This window comes from Acanthochromis polyacanthus, chromosome 23, assembly GCF_021347895.1.
Source record: "Acanthochromis polyacanthus isolate Apoly-LR-REF ecotype Palm Island chromosome 23, KAUST_Apoly_ChrSc, whole genome shotgun sequence".
Taxonomy (NCBI): Eukaryota; Metazoa; Chordata; class Actinopteri; family Pomacentridae; genus Acanthochromis; species Acanthochromis polyacanthus.
In genome coordinates this window covers 23776045-23793647 of record NC_067135.1, presented here as the reverse complement: position 1 = coordinate 23793647, position 17603 = coordinate 23776045, and the positions used below count along the sequence as shown (strand labels likewise).

The 17603-nt window shown below is 37.2% G+C and overlaps 1 protein-coding gene across 1 annotated transcript in view; it reads right to left on the bottom strand.

Moving 5' to 3' along the window:
- The window catches only part of si:dkey-172j4.3 (diacylglycerol kinase delta), a 112456-nt gene that overhangs the window by 9746 nt on the left and 85107 nt on the right, over positions 1-17603 (bottom strand). The window contains exons 16-28 of the mRNA XM_051944144.1: positions 14408-14507; positions 11562-11627; positions 8688-8859; positions 8514-8612; positions 8352-8436; positions 8163-8270; positions 7064-7160; positions 6879-6986; positions 6685-6798; positions 5373-5507; positions 3623-3786; positions 2050-2155; positions 949-1038 (exon numbers count right to left, since the gene is read on the bottom strand). Of these exons, the coding sequence (XP_051800104.1) occupies positions 949-1038; positions 2050-2155; positions 3623-3786; positions 5373-5507; positions 6685-6798; positions 6879-6986; positions 7064-7160; positions 8163-8270; positions 8352-8436; positions 8514-8612; positions 8688-8859; positions 11562-11627; positions 14408-14507 (1444 nt within the window). The remainder of the gene's footprint in view (positions 1-948; positions 1039-2049; positions 2156-3622; positions 3787-5372; positions 5508-6684; positions 6799-6878; positions 6987-7063; positions 7161-8162; positions 8271-8351; positions 8437-8513; positions 8613-8687; positions 8860-11561; positions 11628-14407; positions 14508-17603) is intronic.

Here is a 17603-nt window from a genome sequence, read left to right as displayed (position 1 = left end):
ACTAGAAGAAAGTGAATGAGTCATCTTTCAGTGATCACAGAAGATTAAAACCTAAATTTGTTAAGTCTGACAGCAGGTGCAAACAGAGAAATATTGTTTTTCTTTTTAGATAACTGGAAAACTATGCTTCCATCACAAGTCAATAAGTAATTGTGATCCTAATACTGATTTTTTAAAATTATATATTAATATTTTATATTGATATTTATTAATTTGATTTGTGCTCTAATATCTTAAAAGTGAAGCTTCAGCTCAACATTCACTGTAATACTTTGAAAACCTGTGACAGAGCGTTAATATGCGAAAACAGGACTTTCACACGAAGATGACGGCATGAATTTGTAACTGACTATTGGTTCACATGCTCTGCATAGTCTTAACAGCAGGTTTAAACAGGTCTGATTTGGTAAATGCACCGTTTCAACTAATTCCACCTTTATCACTGCAAAGAAGTTTGGGGAAGCTGAATGAGTCAGAAAGCTCATCATTCTTTGTAGAATCACAGAAGATAAAAGCAGTGATCAGTTTTAGGTAACAGGAAAACTATGCTTCCACTATTATTGTTGTTTCTTCCTTTGTACAAACAAATCTGAGCCTTCTCCAAACTACAATATAAACCCAAAGATCAGAGAGAATCTTCAGAACTGATGCTGGCGTTGTTACTCGTTCTGCTGCTCTGTCTGTGTCACTTCTCCTGGTATCAGTGAACATTACTCTTAACCTAAGTCATCTGAGTCTCCAGTGTGTCTCTGTGTCTGCCTCCTCGACTTCGCTGAACTTCCACAACAAACACTCATTCATTCAAACACTCTCCATCTCTCGTTCATTCTCAGCTGTTGTTCTAAAAAGACGCGTTTCCTGGCAGAGTAAATAAAGCTACAGCAAACCAAACAAAGAGCAGAAACTGAAACGTCACTTTCAGCAGAGACAGACAACAGAGAGTTTTACCAGCAGCTTTCCATCCAGCAGCATCCTGGTTTCTGCCTGCAGAACTTTACTGCTGTTGACGATTTCCACTGCAGTGCTGCGACTCAGACACTGAAAACACACAAAACACCAACGTCACGTCTGCTGCAAGATACTCAAATAAAACCTCTATTTTAGGGTCTCAGCTTCGCACTTTGAACATCTTTCCTTCATAAATGTCCAGTTGTTGCAGCTGATTTACAAAAAAAAGTATTTGTGGACATAATCTGCAGAGCTCACTGGCCTCAGTTAAGGTCCGTCTACATGATTCCACAATAAGGAAGACTCTGGAGGAAATGGATCCATGGGAGAGTTGGAAGGATCAAACCACTACTGACTAAAAAGAACATGAAGGTTCATCTGGTATTTACAAAAAAAAATATCTGGATGAGCTCCAAGGCTTTTGGAACGACAAGCAAGTCCACCTGTGAGTGGCTCAAAAAGACCAAATTTAAGGTTCTGGAGTCAAAGTCTGGACGTGAATCTAACTAAGATTCTGTGACAAGACCTTAAAAGGACAGTTCATGATCTAAAACCATCTAATGTGTCTGAATTCAAACTATTCTACAGAGAAGAGTGGAGCAGAATTCCTCCATGGTGACGGAAAAGACTGATCACAAGCTGGAACATTTAATTGTTGCTGACAAGAAACCAACCAGTTTTAGGCTCAGGGGGGGTAATTACTTTTCACATGGGTGATACAAGTTTTGAATAATATTTAAAAGCAGCATTTTGTGTTCTGTAGGCTGTTTCTGTCAGCCCACAAAACTTAGTTTGATGATGCTTTTTAACCGCATTGTGTGTTATGTGATTGGCTGCCTGTTTAGTAAGAAAAAAAAAGACAAAACAGCTCAGAATTAATGAGAAGAATCAAGAAATTCTGACTGTGAGAATAATTTCATAGTAATACGGTATTCAGTGTCCTTGAAGTGACGGAACGGATCCGTTTCAGGTTAACAGTAAAACCAACAGCCTGCAGACTGACATGAGACCCAAACATATTGCTGAGAATCTGCACTCTTTACGTCTCTGTTTTTGTCGAATGGCGCGTCCATCTGTCGGCCCGTCTGTCCCCGATCTTACCTCGGGGCTGGACAGTTTGGCCTCGGTGAGCACCAGGGCGGTGGCGTTGACGGCGTGAGCCAGCTCCTGCTCCACCAGCTTGTGGGTCTTGGCTGCTTCGCGGATTCTGGGGAGAAGGGAGGAAATCATCCACTTTGAAGAGCCGTGATTACAATTTCGACGAGCCGAAAAGCCACAACTACGGCGATTATTTCAGCCTGTTGACGGCACGTAAGCCCGACTTCTCTTTCTCTGTTCCACCAGCGTTGAGTTCAGTTGGTTGTCGCTTGGATTCAGAAAAATCCAAGTTGCATGTAGGAGAGAGCGGGGTAAGATGAGCCCCCTCTTGTTTCTAGAAAACCATGGAAGAAATTGGCCGGGATAGAAAAATTCCCCGTCTGATCGTTTCTCTGCTTCCGAGTCAAATTCAAAAACATAATTGAAATATTTATTATCCTGACAGGGAACTGCAGAGACACAAATTGTTCATAAATGTGTAAAGAATAGAAATAAAATGACTCGTCTTTGCAAACTTAGCAGCTTAGCAAATAAAGAAGCTAATTGCAGTGGGATGAAGGTGGAGCTTTATGGTCTAAATACAAACATCACTTTTTTTCTTCAGTTATCACATAATTCTCTTGTTAGAAATGTGTTATTAATATTGTAAAACACTTCACCAGGACAAGTTTGCTGTCTGTTCTTTGGAGTGTAGAGGGTAAAAATCCAAGAAAAATAAACATTTCTCTCCTTAAAACTAAAGTTTTCCTGATCATTCAAGTATATTTTATCATCTTTTACTCTGACATCTTCCTGTTTTCTGATTATTTCTCACTATTCTTATTCTCTAAATACCTTGAAGTCACATTTACTTTAATATTCTTTCATTTCGTGTCACATTCATAGCCTGATGTGACCCTGAATGCTGTTTTGGTGCCACAAAAACAAGAATATTTATGGATTTATGGTTCAGTTTTCCTTGGATCCCAGTAGATATTGAAATCATCAGCCCATCTCAATGGAAAAATGCATCAATATACATAATAAAGAAAAAAAGCATGTAAAGTGTCACCAGTGGTGCACTGTAACCAAGTACATTTACTTAAATACATATTAGAAGTACTTGTAGTCGAGTATTTTTGTTTTTCATGCCACTATCTACTTATCCTCCACTAGATTTTTGCTCTTAAACACAGAAAAAGTTAATAAAATACTTTGTTTTGGTAGTCATTAAACTGCCACCAAGCATTCAAATTAGTCAACTGACAGAAAATTGCAAAGTATTTTAATAAGTGCTCAGAGCACTCGTTTAATTACTATGGAGAACATAACGGGTAGATTAGTATATTAATAATAATAATAATCATTAGATGCACAATAAAATAAAATCCTGACTAAAACTGATCTAACTCTAAAACTATGTTCATTTAATGGTCACAGTAGACATTTTCCTGCATGGAGTATGTTTACTTGTACTTGTAGAACACATTAGTGATGATAACTTAATTTAAAGCAGAACAGTGTGGTATTAGTACTTGTACTTCTAGAACACATTAGTGATGATACTCGGATACTCTGTTGGGGTTTCAGCACTCACTTGTTGATGAGCGTGTCGGCCACGATGCCCAGCTGCTGGACCTGAGCGCACTCCTCCTCCGTCAGGTACTCCATGGACTGCTGGGAGTTAAGGCGGGGCCTGGTGGCGCGGTAGCTGTCAATCTTCCTCTTGTCCTCCCACGACTTCAGCGTGCTCTCGAATGCCTGGAGGTACCAAGACGGGGAAGATGTGGGCGTTAGGCAGCGATTTTTCAATAAAAAGTGACGGCAAATCAAACTCAAGAGACACTTGAGAGCTGCAATACCAAGCAAACGGGTTAGTGAAGCCTAAAGTCTGAGTTTTCAGTGTCAGGAAGGTCTTCGACCTGCTAAATCTCCATTGTAACTGATGCTGTGGCACTAGAACTCCATGATAACTGATGCTGCAGAGCTAGATCTCCATGGTAACTGATGCTGCAGAGCTAGATCTCCATGGTAACTGATGCTGCGGAGCTAGATCTCCATGGTAACTGGTGCTGCGGCGCTAGATCTCCATGGTAACTGATGCTGCGGCGCTAGATCTCCATGGTAACTGATGCTGCGGCGCTAGATCTCCATGGTAACTGATGCTGTGGAGCAAGATCTCAATGGTAACTGATGCTGCGGCGCTAGATCTCCATGGTAACTGATGCTGTGAAGTGTCTCTAACCAAAATCATTCTTAATGAGACAAATTCCCAGCTGAGGTAACATGTTTTCTACATGGTAAATGGTTGTATTTATATAGCACTTTTATCCAAAGTGCTTTACATGATACATCACATTCACACACTGATGGCAGAAGCTGCCATGCCATGTTTTCTCTGTAAACCTGTTTATCTGTACGTGACTAAAACCACCGAATAACACCATGTAATTACAGTATCACACACTGTCTGCACTGTATGGCCACAATGAACCTGATTTCCTTCATTATGAGACAGAGTCAGACCTAAATACACTTCAATACGATATCATGTTTGAATATATGAAGTTTAACAGCTGGCAGTTACAAATAATCACCTGCACTGTCAGCAAAATAAATAGATTAACCCACATTAAACAGTTATTTATCAACATTTAGCATTATAATTGTTACTTTACACATTGTTCTGCATTAAAACAACCTGCTGACTGAAGCAGCTCAACACCATCGGTTCATTTAGTACAAAAGAAAACGTCACACGATACGCTAAATGACTCCTTTTGTGAGAACAGAGTCTGAAGCAGAAAGTCTGTTATGTGTTTTTATCGAGCTGATACACTGGCTTCGTGATTCAGGGAGTTTTTTTTAATGTGTTTGTAAAGATAAAAACTGCAGATTTGAGGCGGCAAAATTAGATACGCTGCATTTTCCAGTGTGTATAGACCGACGTACGACAGAAAAATCATCTTTCTATGAGTGAATCTGCTGTAACTTTGTAAGTTTCAACCGGAAACATAACTGTCATCGTTTTACCGAATAAAAGCCACATTTAGGACGATAAAACATTCTTCTTTCTCTGTGGGAAACCATGGAAACGCAGCTGCCCAAATGTGCTTGGCTCAAGAGAGCTCTCTGAGGTTTGAGTGGCGTGAAGGGAGAACAAACACCGCGGGTCTGGATGTGATTTAAGAAATCCCAAAATAGAAAGTGCCAACAACAGGGGCCCAGAGCCGAAGCCGGAGAGCCCTGAGTGGATTTTCAGCTGCAACATTTACGGAAGGAGGAATATTTCAAGCTGTTTTTCCTGTAGCGGTGCTGTACAGACACAGGCTACTGTCGGGTCTTACTCTGTCTCTAGTGAGCATCTGGGCTCGGTTCTTGTGGACGATCTTGACGATGCCGGGCGGCTGGATCCAGGCCTCTCCGTCCACCTGGACAGGAACGCCCTCCTCCCCCAGGATGGTGATCTTCACCTGCCGGCACTGAGGAGCACAAAACAGCAGCCGTTTGTTTCTTCCACACATAAAGAGCAGTTCTTTATTTCCTTCTGTCCTCTACTGCTTGATATTTGTGCATTTGAAGAGCCGGATATGTCTTGAATTCCAATTTTCCAACTTTAACTTTTGAACAGCACAACCAATCATTAGCGAATCCCTCTTGAAATTTGCCATTTTATTATTATTTTTTTTTTTAATGTTTTTCAAAGGTTATAGGTCTCCAAAAAGTCAAGAAGCTTTCCGCATATGTTGAAAACCGTGAAAATTTACATGTTTTGGTGGATAAAGTGGAACAAAATGGCTCCAGAACGCCACCTACTAAATTTTAATCAACTAGTTGCACAAATTATGAACTTCAAAACAGTTTAAGCTTCTATTAAATGCTGTTTTTGTTTGTGGTGTTCTCATTCATGGTGTCACTCTGAACAAAAAGCCTTTCTCTCAGTCATTTATTTTTCCTGATGAATCCTGAGAAACCCAAAATCTGCAGTGGGTTTGAAAGACATGTCTGGATTTTTAAAAATGGTCAAAAAGACGTAGATTTAGAGTGAGAAACTGTAAAAACAGAAAGATTGTTCAGATGTTTCCTCTCATGTCATGCAGTGTGAATGTGAGCTTCAAGTTGTGATGTTTAATCTTGCTTTATTCAACTGTTCATTTAGAAATTAGACAAAAAGGAACAGTTTGAACCAAATTCATAAACAAACAGAGGACAAAAGTATTGCAAAAAATGTTTAAAAACGTGTAAAGATTTACCAATTTTTCCATTTTTGTTTCCAGTAATGGAGCACAGAATCAACACAGTGTTATTGATATTTATTTATTTGTATTTATTGATTTTTATTTATTATTTTTAATGTATTTTATTTTTATTTTTAATGTATCTATATTTTAATTTCAGTTTTTGCATTTAATTATATTTAATTTATTTAATGAATTTATTTTCATTTATTAATTTAAAATAATAAAAAAAATTTAAATGTATTTTTAATTTTAGAATTTATGTACTTTCATATTTGTTTTGCAGTCAAAAAGTTAATCGGTTTCGGTTGCTCTGTTTCCAAAGATGTGCAGGACTTTATGTTCAATAACTCTTGGAGTCCTTGATGTTAAATGACAGTTAGCAGCCCAGAAATCCAGTGCGTGTCTCCAGGTGTGCTACCTGAGCGATGCGGTGGTGCTGCAGGTTGATCACTCTGGACATGGCCATCTGCATGCTGCCGAACACGGCCACCACCTCCAGCTTCTTATCATCGAACGACGGAGCGCCAAAGTTCTGGACGAAAACAAAACAAAGACCGTCAGTAGAAAGTAAAACCTCAATCTGATCCTCTTTGTGCTGCTAAAAATCCTCACGTTGTCCTCCTTGGTGCCTCCCCAGAAGTTGATGCCTCCTGCATAGCTGGGGATGTTGAGGACGGCCAGACCCTGCAGACTGGGCAGAGACATGGGGACGCCGTCGCACTGTGGAGACCGAAGGAGGACGTTTAAACTACGTTCAGCTTCCTGTTTGTTAGAGAATACCTGGGCGTGTTTCTGACCTCCAGCTGGACTCGCTGCTCCAGGTTCTTGTAGGTCTTCTGGACCAGCTCTTTGGTTCCCAGGACTCCATACCACATCATGTTCTTGGTGCGACTGCTGCAGACGGAGAGAAGAGGAAAGCAGTGAGTGGTGGAGCGCTGAATATGACATTACCCATCAGCCTCAGCTGTCAGTAGTAAGACTTCTAAACAAAACACAATAACTGTTGAACTTAATGGAAAAATTTGCCTAAAAGCAAAACTCAAGTTGACACCAGCAGCTGGTTTTCAGCTCCTGAGGTTCAACTGATAAAATTCTGAGATCTGGGACTTGTTTTTTGTTGCTGAAATACATCTTTATCTGGTTATATTACAAGTAGAAGAGCATATTCATATATAAATACACTTAAAAGAAAACAGCGATAATATAAAAAGTCATTATGTTAAATGAAAAGGACTCAAATTAGGCGTTTAACACGATACTTCTTTTTCACTTGGATTTCATACCTTGCTGACTTTACAGCAGGTAAAATTGAATAAATACTACATGAATTTAAAGATGTAAACTCAGTTCAGATAAAAATACATTGACATAAATAATTAAAAATAAATAAAAAATAGAAAAACATTCAAAATTAATAAACAAAAAAGAAAAAGAAATCAAAATACATAAAAACAAAACACATTCAAAAATAAAAATAAATGGACAAAAATAAATCAAAATAAATACAATAACTAAAATAAAAATATATTTTAAATAAATAAAACATTAAAAATGTAAAAATAAAAATAAACAAATAAATATTAGAATAAATGAAAAGAAAACTTAAAATTATTCAAAATAAAGCAAATAAAAATCTAAATAAATACAAAAATATTAACCAAAACAATTAAAAATAAATAAATACATTAATTAAAATAAATAAAAAAGCAATCAAATCATTTTGAAATGAAATGCAGAATAAAGGTAAAATCTTTAGACGGTTTCCACCAGTGAACAGGATGCTCTCCCAGTGTGATCGGCGCTCTGGATAATGAAACTGAAGAATTGTACATTTGTTCAGTTCCATAATTCAGCAGTGCAGCTGCTTTATAATCAGGTCTGTGTGTGTCTTCATACCTGCATTTCTTGGGATGCTCGTCTCTCTTGTTGTTGAACTCGAGGGAGATTTTTGCATCCAGACCGATTCCAAAGTAGTTGTTCATCACACACTTCTCTGAGCATTGTCTGCAGACACACACCACATAGGTCTGTTTAATAATACGAATGTATTACGACACAGCGGCAGCAGGAAAGCCTCAGACTTACACCGAGTCCTCACTGAAGGTCACCGTCTGGAGGCTCTCTGGCTTCTCCAGGACGATGGGGGACGTCGGACTCAAACCCCCCGGACCTGAAAGAAACCACGAGATAAAGTCGAGTTTCCTTCAAGTTCAACGACAAACAAACCCTCTGATCAAAGAGTCTTACGTGGCTCGGCGTCCTTCAGCTCCTCGCTGTTTTCCCGTTTGATGGAGGACGACGACGACATCCTCTGGACCTGCGTGTGTCGGTTCTGTTCGTCCACCACTGAAACGACCACGGAGCGTCAGCGGGCCGCACTGAGCGTGCTCAGAACGTTCTGACAGACGGAGCGGTTCCTACCTTTCTCGGCCTGCTCGATGATCTGCCTCAGGGCTTTCTTCAGGCTGTTGGCTCGGAGCATCAGCTGCTCCTTGGACCGGTACGTTTTACCCTCAGAGCCCGACTCGCCGCCGCTCTCCCCGGGGCTCGAACCGCCGCTCTCTTGGCTGGGAACCGAACCCGCGGGCACCACCTGGACCAGCACAGACAAAACCTATAAATACATTCTGCTGCACTCCTTTTGAAAGACATTTTGTAGAATCCAGGTGGAACCCCGATTCCCTTCAACATCTATTCTATTTCATGATGATTAATATTAGTTTATTCAACCCGTCTCATTTTTCAATCAACCAAAAACTAACAGTTTTCGTCTCATTTATTAAAGAAAAGTATCAACAGCATACATTTTAACATTTTTGTGTCCAGTACTGAGGCACTTGGAAAATGTAGCTGATTTTGATTTTTCTGTCAAATAAAGATGTTTAATTTTCTTTATGTCTTAATTTATGACGTCTTAACGTTGCTTTGCGGCACAGAATTTTTAATGTATTTTTTATTTATTAATTTTAGTCCTTTTTATTTATTTTTAATGCATTTCTATTTTTCTTTTAGGTATTGTATTTATTTATATTTATTTTATTTTAATTTAGTGATTTTAATCTTTAATGTTTTAATGTATTTATATTTATTTGGTCATCGTATTCATGCATATTTACTTTATTTTAATCTATTGATTTTTATTTATTAATTTATAATGCATTTGTATTACTTATTCATATTAACTTTATTTTCAACTACTGATTTTTATTTATTATTTTTTGATGTATTCATATTTTTATTCTATTTATATTGACTTTAATTGACTTTATTGATTTTTATTTATTTTTAATATATTCACATTTTAAGTTTTGTTACTGTATTTATTTAGATCAATTTTATTTACATTTATTGATTTTAATTGATTTATTTTTAACGCATTTATGGCTTAATTTTAGTTATTGTAGTTTTATATATTTACTTGATTTAAATTCATTGATTTATATTTATTTTTTAAAATACCTGTTTTAATTTTTGTTATTGTAGTTATATTTACTTTATTTTAAATCATTGATTTTTCTTTATTTTAATGTATTTATATTTCATTTTATTTATTGTATTGATTTACATTTACTTTATTTTAATTAATTTTTCTAATTCACACACACAGGACCACCAAAGCAGCAGTTTTTAACCAGAAAGCGTCTCCTCATTCACAGATTTTTACTATTCGTGCCGTGTCTCGTGTCTCCTCCTTGTTTCCAGAGGAAGCAGTTAATATTCACTTGAAAGATTTCCATTTTTTATTCATCAAATATGAAATATACATTTGATTCAAAGCTAAAAATCCTGTTTCATGGAGCAGGAGGCTGAAATCATGCTGACAGTTTGAAGGCAGCGTATTTCTCTTTAAAGCTCCGACATCAAAACGTGAACAAAGACTCCACAGGGAGCTCTGACACAAAAAGCTAAATGACGCTTTGTTTCTTTAAGCTCCCAGGAGGAAACTTAAAATGTGTGTAAAGTCGCTGTTTTCACTGAAAAGGATCCAGTTGAACAAGGTGGTTTAAAAAGCTCTGGAGTTAGAAACATGATAGAGTATAAATAAATCAAGCACGTCTAATCTATTACTTATTATACAACAGAATGACTGCTTTACAGGGATTTATGCTGTGAACATAATGAAAAAGTGTGAATAAAGCAAACAAAAACATGCACTTATTGGTGACATAACTCACATTTTTGCAGAGATCAACACTCCATATAATATACATTAATAATCATAACATAAAATAAGCAGATTGGAACAATATTAGAGCAAATGATTTAACACCAAATCCCAAAAATTACTATAATTTCCACCTTCTTCTTTAGATGTTTAGTTTACATATTCTTCAGTGGGCTTAAAATGGAAAAATCAGTTTTGCAGGGATTTATAATGTAAATAAAATGAAAAATACATCAGAAAAACTGTGTAGAAAGCAAAAAAAGAGGCAATGATTTTGCAGTGGTAAAAGGAGATCAACACTGTATATAATAAATAATAAACAGGACATAAAAGAAAGACATTGGAATAATATTGGAGAAAAATATTTCAGACTAAATCAATAAAATTACTGTCATTTCCACCTTCTTGTCTAGATGTTTAGTTTAAGTATTCTTTGGAAGCATTAAAATGTAAAAATCTGTTTTTGTAGGGATTTACACTGTAAATAAAATGAAAAATACACCAGAAAAACTGTGGATAAAGCAAAAAAATAAAAGCAATTCTTGGTGAGATCTCTCTCATTTTTCTAACTTATTTAAACATCCTTTTACAATTCCAACATGATAAAAGCTAAAAGACAAATAAAAGACGCTAAATTAAAAAAAAAACAACACTGATTTCCACTTGTTTAGATGTTTAGTTTAAATATTCTTTAGAAGCATTAAAATGTAAAACCCTGTTTTGTAGGGATTTATACTATAAATAAAATGAAAAATGCACCAAAACATTTAGCAGAAAGCAAAAAAAGAAGCAATCATTGATAAAATACCTCACATATTACCTCAACTGATTTAAACATCCTGATATGATGCCAACATGACAGAAGTTTAAAGAAAAACAAAGTAATCCTAGATAAAAAAAAACAATACTGTGATTTTCACCTTCTTGTTTAGACGTTTAGTTTAAATATTTTTTTGGAAGCATGAAAATGTAAAAATCTGTTCCTTTAATTCAGCCTTCAGGTCTATACTGTGATCCTTTAGATGGATCCCAACCAATAGGTTTTCTTTTAAGCCTTTTCAAATCTACTTTTGGTGCAAAACACTCACAAATTGTCGGGTTATTTAGTGTTTTCAATCAGCCGTTATTACCTGAGCTTCGGCTTCCTCACTCAAGGCCTTTACGAGGGAATCGAGCTTCTCGTTCAGCAGCGCACACTGGAGAGGAAGAAGCAGACAGAGGAGAGTTTTACTGCTCATATCGCTGAATGGCTCACTTCAGAATCACACGAATGTAAATCTGGAGACGCATCAATGCTGGGCAGGACTTCTGAAACTGTCTGAGGCTACAGCAGATCAGTAAACGCTTTCATTTGTACACGACTTTCATCTAGCGAAGTGACGGCCAAGTTTCCAGTCAGGCATCAAAAGAGGACGAGTTAGCGTGAAAGAGCTTAAAACGCTGATAGGAAGGTTTGGTGGAGACTCGAGGCAACTCTGCTGACTGAAAACATCAACTTTTTTTAGGAAAATATCTCACAAAAGAGTTACACTGTCGCCCATGAGCATGGTTTTATTTGTAGTTTCAAATTTTTACTGAAACATTTAGATTATGACCTCTTAGTGTCCAGTTTTTCCCTTTTTTCTCTCTCCATTATCTGGAAAGTACAAACATCCCCTGAAAATCTGAAGACTCCAGGACATAAACTTCAAGAGATATGGACATCTGAAAGCAGCATCTCAGTCAACTTCCAGCTAATGAGAGATTTATTGAAACTTTCCATTGGGGAGAAAACAGCAAGTTCTAGCAAAACGCCTCAGTTTTTTGTTTAAGACCCACTAATTTCTAAACAGCAGGATGGATGTCTTAAATCCTGGGTAGGTTGATGAAGTTTTGAACTAAGAGATGGAAGTAACATCTATTTGTGTGTCAAGTTTCAATTACCTTCCATGCTGTCTTCATGCGGAAATATTTCATCTATTTAATCAAATAATTCAACTCATTGACTTAAGGCAAAGCATTCTTCAAGATTTCTTCAGATTTCTTCAATGAGAAAGGTTGGAACTTCTGAACATCTCCTGAAGACTCCAGGATGTAAACTTGAAGAGATATGGACGTCTGAAAGCAGTATCTTGGTCAATTTCTAACTCGTAAGAGATTTATTGAAAATGTCCATTGGGGAGAAAGCAGGAAATTCTGGCAAATAAGCCTCAGTTTTGTGCTTAAGACCTCTCAGATTCAGGATTTGTTCAAAAATCACAAATAAAATAAATTGTCTCTAAGACATAGGATCTATTTGATCAGTGTTATTGTGAGAAAACTGTCTGAATGACTTTACTGATGCTTAGAAAGCTTTCTTATGTTCGTAAAAATGGGAGTTATGGACAGTCAACTTTGACACAGGTAAAAAAGTCATTCGTATCCAAACGGCCAGATGGACGTCTTGAATCATGGGTAGGTTGATGAAATTTGGGAAAGTAAGAGATGGAAGTAACATCTACTTGTGTGCAAAGTTTCAATAACCTCCCATGTTTTCATGCTGAAATATTTCACCTATTTAAACAAATCATTCAACACATTGAGGAATTTGAGGCCTTCTTCAATAACAAAGGTTGGAACCATTCACCAATGGGTGAAAACTGCATAAATGTTGGAATTTCTGAACATCTCCTGAAGACTCAAGAATGTAATCTTAAAGAGGAGTGGATGTCTGAAAGTGGCAACTCATTCAATTTCCAACTCACAAGAGATTTATCGAAATTTTCCACTGGGTGAAAACGATGGAATTTTAGCTAAAAATGGGCAGATGTCAGTTTTAAAGCAAAGATCATTCTGAAAAACTTTCAGCAGATTCTGAGATGGTCGAGCAACCACCCAACACCATTAACACATTTAAGCTTATTATTAACATAGCCTGTGTTGGATAAAAGTGTGTGTTAATGCATCACAATAAGTTTTCGTTCGCAAAAAACTACCAAAACATACAAATATAATGCCCACCCTGCAGTGCATTCCCTGTCAGGCTTCAGGCCAACACTCTAGACATATTAGTCAGAGCAAACAATTAGAAAATAAACCAACAGATTTAGCTTTTAGTTCTCAATAATTCCTGTTAATCAGGAAATGCACTGAGAATAAGGACATCAGTGAAAAAATGTCGTTGCTGCGAGAAACATTTTGTTTATCTAGAAAACAAAATATGTTCAATTAATAATGAACAGCTGCACTTCTGTGCCTTCGATCCACCTCAGTAACAGCCTCATTTATTATTTTAGACTCTTCTCATGTTTGCATACAACATGATCACAACATCACAACGTGACAGTAAAGGTATGAAATCAACACGATAACTGAAGGCTGGAATATGAAGAGATGACATGCATGCAGGTATGCTGCGCCAGAAGTCTGACCTAAATGCACTTTAATACAGCATCATGTTCACACATATGAAGTTTAACACCTTTATTGTGCAGATGCCAGACAGAATCAGCTTATAAAATAGATATATTAATGCATGTTAGACAGATTTCTACCAGCATTTATCCTCAAAAGTGGTTTTGTTCCTCATTGTTCTGCATTAAAACAACATGTCGACTGAAGCAGCTGAACCCCATCGCTTCATTTTATGCAGCAAGAGTGTCACAGGATGTCCAAACGTTGATGAACACTGTCATGATGCCCGTTACCTCTGATGGAGGTTTTAGACCAAGAAAGTCCAGATATGTTGAAGAGAATAACAGCTGAAGGTCTTTTAGAAGAAGGGAGAGGTGACTTTGACCCACTTTTTCATCTCCAACACTCAGCCTTCCAGCTTCAACGTCCCTTTCAAACTCTTTTTCAGAGTGCACTGGAAGGACACAAAGCTTGGAGGGAGTGGTAACACTGAACCTTCAACTATATTTCACACTTTCTCCATAATATACACACACCTACACTTGCCCACTAGTTGCTGTTACACAACCCCTTACATAACGGCCGCACACAAAAACCCTTTTACCTTCTTTGCCATGGCATCGGCCTCCTCCTTGTTCTCCGTGGCTCTCTCGTACGCCTTCCCCACCTCCGCCACGAAGTCATTCACCGTCCCACACAGGAACCTGGACGGGCGAGAGGGTTAAACGTGATTAACACCCAGAACCCAGCGCGCTATGCGGTTAGCATGTTGTGGATTTGGTGATTCACCGTGCTGCAGATTACAAACGGTTTCATTGCCGCCTACCTGCCTGTCAGCCTCCACACAGACACTATTTACTCACAGCTGCTGCGTGACTCAGCGGGAGGTTTTTCTCCAAACTCACACGGTCCTCCAGCTTTTTGCTAATATTGGATGCTGGAAAATGAACATTGCTTCTCTACAATGTCCTGATTAATTCCTGTACATTACAGATGTTTCACTGCACCATTTTAAGATGAATATGCAGGTGTTTGGAAAGGCTGTTGTGTTAAATATCCTGGAAGGTGGGACTGTTCAATCCGTATGTTTTCTTCTCAGCAGCTGCAGGCAAAGTGCACCTTATCTAGTACTTATTATTAAATGAAAGAACAACTGGTTTGCAGTGATTTATACTGCAAATATAATGCACAAAAAAAAATTGTAGATAAAGCAAGGAAAACGCAATTATTGGTGAGATATCTCCTATTTTTGCAGTGATAAAAGGAGATCAACACTGTTATATACAATAATAATTCTAACATAAAATAAGGACATTGGAATAATATTTAATGCTAAATAAAAAAATAATTCTGTAATTTCCACCTTCCTGTTTAAATGTTTAGTTTAAATATTCTTTTGAAGCATGAAAATGTAAAAATCTGTTTTATACTGTTAATGGAAAGAAAAATGCACCAAAAAACTGTGGACAAAGCAAAAAATAAATAAATTCAATTATTGGTGAGATATTTCCCATTGTTGCAGTCATAAAGGGAGATAGACATTAAAAATCAGGACACAAAAGAAGGATATTGGAATAATATTGGAGCAAATTATATAATGCCAAATTAAAGAAAAATACTTTGATGTCCACCTTTTGTTTAAATATTCTTTAGAAGCATGAAAATGTAAAAATCTAATGTAAAACAAGGAGCACATTAGCATCAGTGGTCCAATTTACACAGTCTACAGTATACTAGCTAGCTGTCTCATTCCATGTCTGCTCAACAAAGGTGGTGGCTGGACCATCTCAGAATCTGTTGAAACTTCGTAGGAATGACCTTTGGTATCTCAAACTGACATCTGCCCATTTTCTAGCTGATTTTCCAACATTTTCATAATTTTTTCCAATAGAAAGTTTCAATAAATCTCTCAATAGTTGGACATTGAACGAGATGCCACTTTCAGATGTCCATGTATCTTCAAGTTTACATCCTGGAGTCTTCAGATTTTTAAGAGATGTCTAGAAGTTCCAACATTTTTGAATTATTTGTTTAAACAGATGAATTTTAGCATGAAAACAACATGAAAGGATATTGAAACTTTGCACACAAGTAGATGTTACTTCCATCTCTTACTATTACTGTTAATATTACTGTTCATCAACCTACCCATGACTCAAGTAGTTCATCTGGCCATTTGGAAATTAATGTCTTTTTTATTTTTATTTTTTACCTGTGTCAACGTTGACTGTCCATACATAACTCCCATTTCTACTAACGTATGAAAGCTTTCTAAGCATTGGTAAAATCATTCAGACATTATTCTCACAATAACAATAGATCAAATGTCTTAGAGACAATCTACTTTATTTGCGATTACTGAACAAATCTTGAATCTGAGAGGTGAGCACAAAACTGAGATGCATTCTCTCCATTCACCAGAAACTTCTGAACATCTCCTGAAAATCTGAAGACTCCAGGACATAAACTTCAAGAGATATGGACATGTGAAAGTGGCATTTTGTTAAAATTCCAACTAGCAAGAGATTTATGGAAAATTTCCATTGGGTGAAAAATGCCGAAAATGTTGGTATTTCAGCTAAATTTAAAAAATGGACAAATATCAGTTTGAGATGCCAAAGATCATTCCTAACAAGAAGACATAGTCATCAATATCCCCCGCCACATGTCTATGAGTCTATATCCAAAATAGTGATAAAGGGCCATAACTCTGTTAAATATTATCGCACAGGTCTCATTTTCGAACTTGATCAAGGTGTCCATTGTGTGAAGCTACACACTAAATTTCGTAATCCTAGCTGTAATAGTTTCCGAGAAAAGCTGTCCCCTTCATGTCGGACGGACGGACGGACGCCAAACCTATATCCCCCTTTTCCACTTCGTGGAGGCGGGGGGATAAAAAGTGTCAACAGATTCTGAGATGGTCCAGCGACTGACTTCCCGTAATCTGAGTTGACACGGAATAACCCAGCTAACGCAAACACATCTCGCCTGGAGAGCACAATGTGCAGAACAGCCAGGTGTCTTTATTTAAAGTTCCTATGAAAGATGATACGAATCACGCTGAGGGACTTTTATTCTCCTGCAAACATCACCGGCAGCAGATACACACCAGTGAGTGTCAGTTTCTGTTGTGCTTTGTCAATTATCCCTGACATTTACCAACACTATGGACATGCAGCTGCTATTTTCCTCCCTTCTAGTCCTCTTGGAGGATCCTTTTATACATGTGGAGAATGTGCATATTTTGCACTACTACTGAGCTCTTGTGGACTTGGGAGGATGATGAAACTTACATCCTACAAAGCTTTGGTCACAAAAGACCTAGAAAATGCGTTGAATAGCACAATCTGCACCATTAGTTAGGTACAGGTTTGCAGTTTTTATAGGGTCCACTGAGGTTTTCTATGACTAAAACATGCAATTTCGTATTAATTATACAGAAAATGGAGACATTTGCTTGAGTTTTTTCATTTCCAGGTTCCATCTAAATTTGGTAGCTACACCTTAGCAGTTAAATACAATTTAACACGATGATAGGAGGTTACACTTCGTGGTACCACAAAGTGTAACCTTCCAACATTGTATTTAACTAGGCTCTACAAATGCAAAGGGACAAAAACATTCCATATTGTGATCACAAAGCAAAAATAATATACCTATGACGTACATTTTTTCGTTGAACTTTAGCCTTCCCGCTGGTTATCTAGTTCTTTAGGCCTCTTTACATGCGTTTGTATCCTCTATTGACCTTGTCCGTTATCTTTAGGGTTCGTGAAGGTTATTTTTTTACCAGCTAA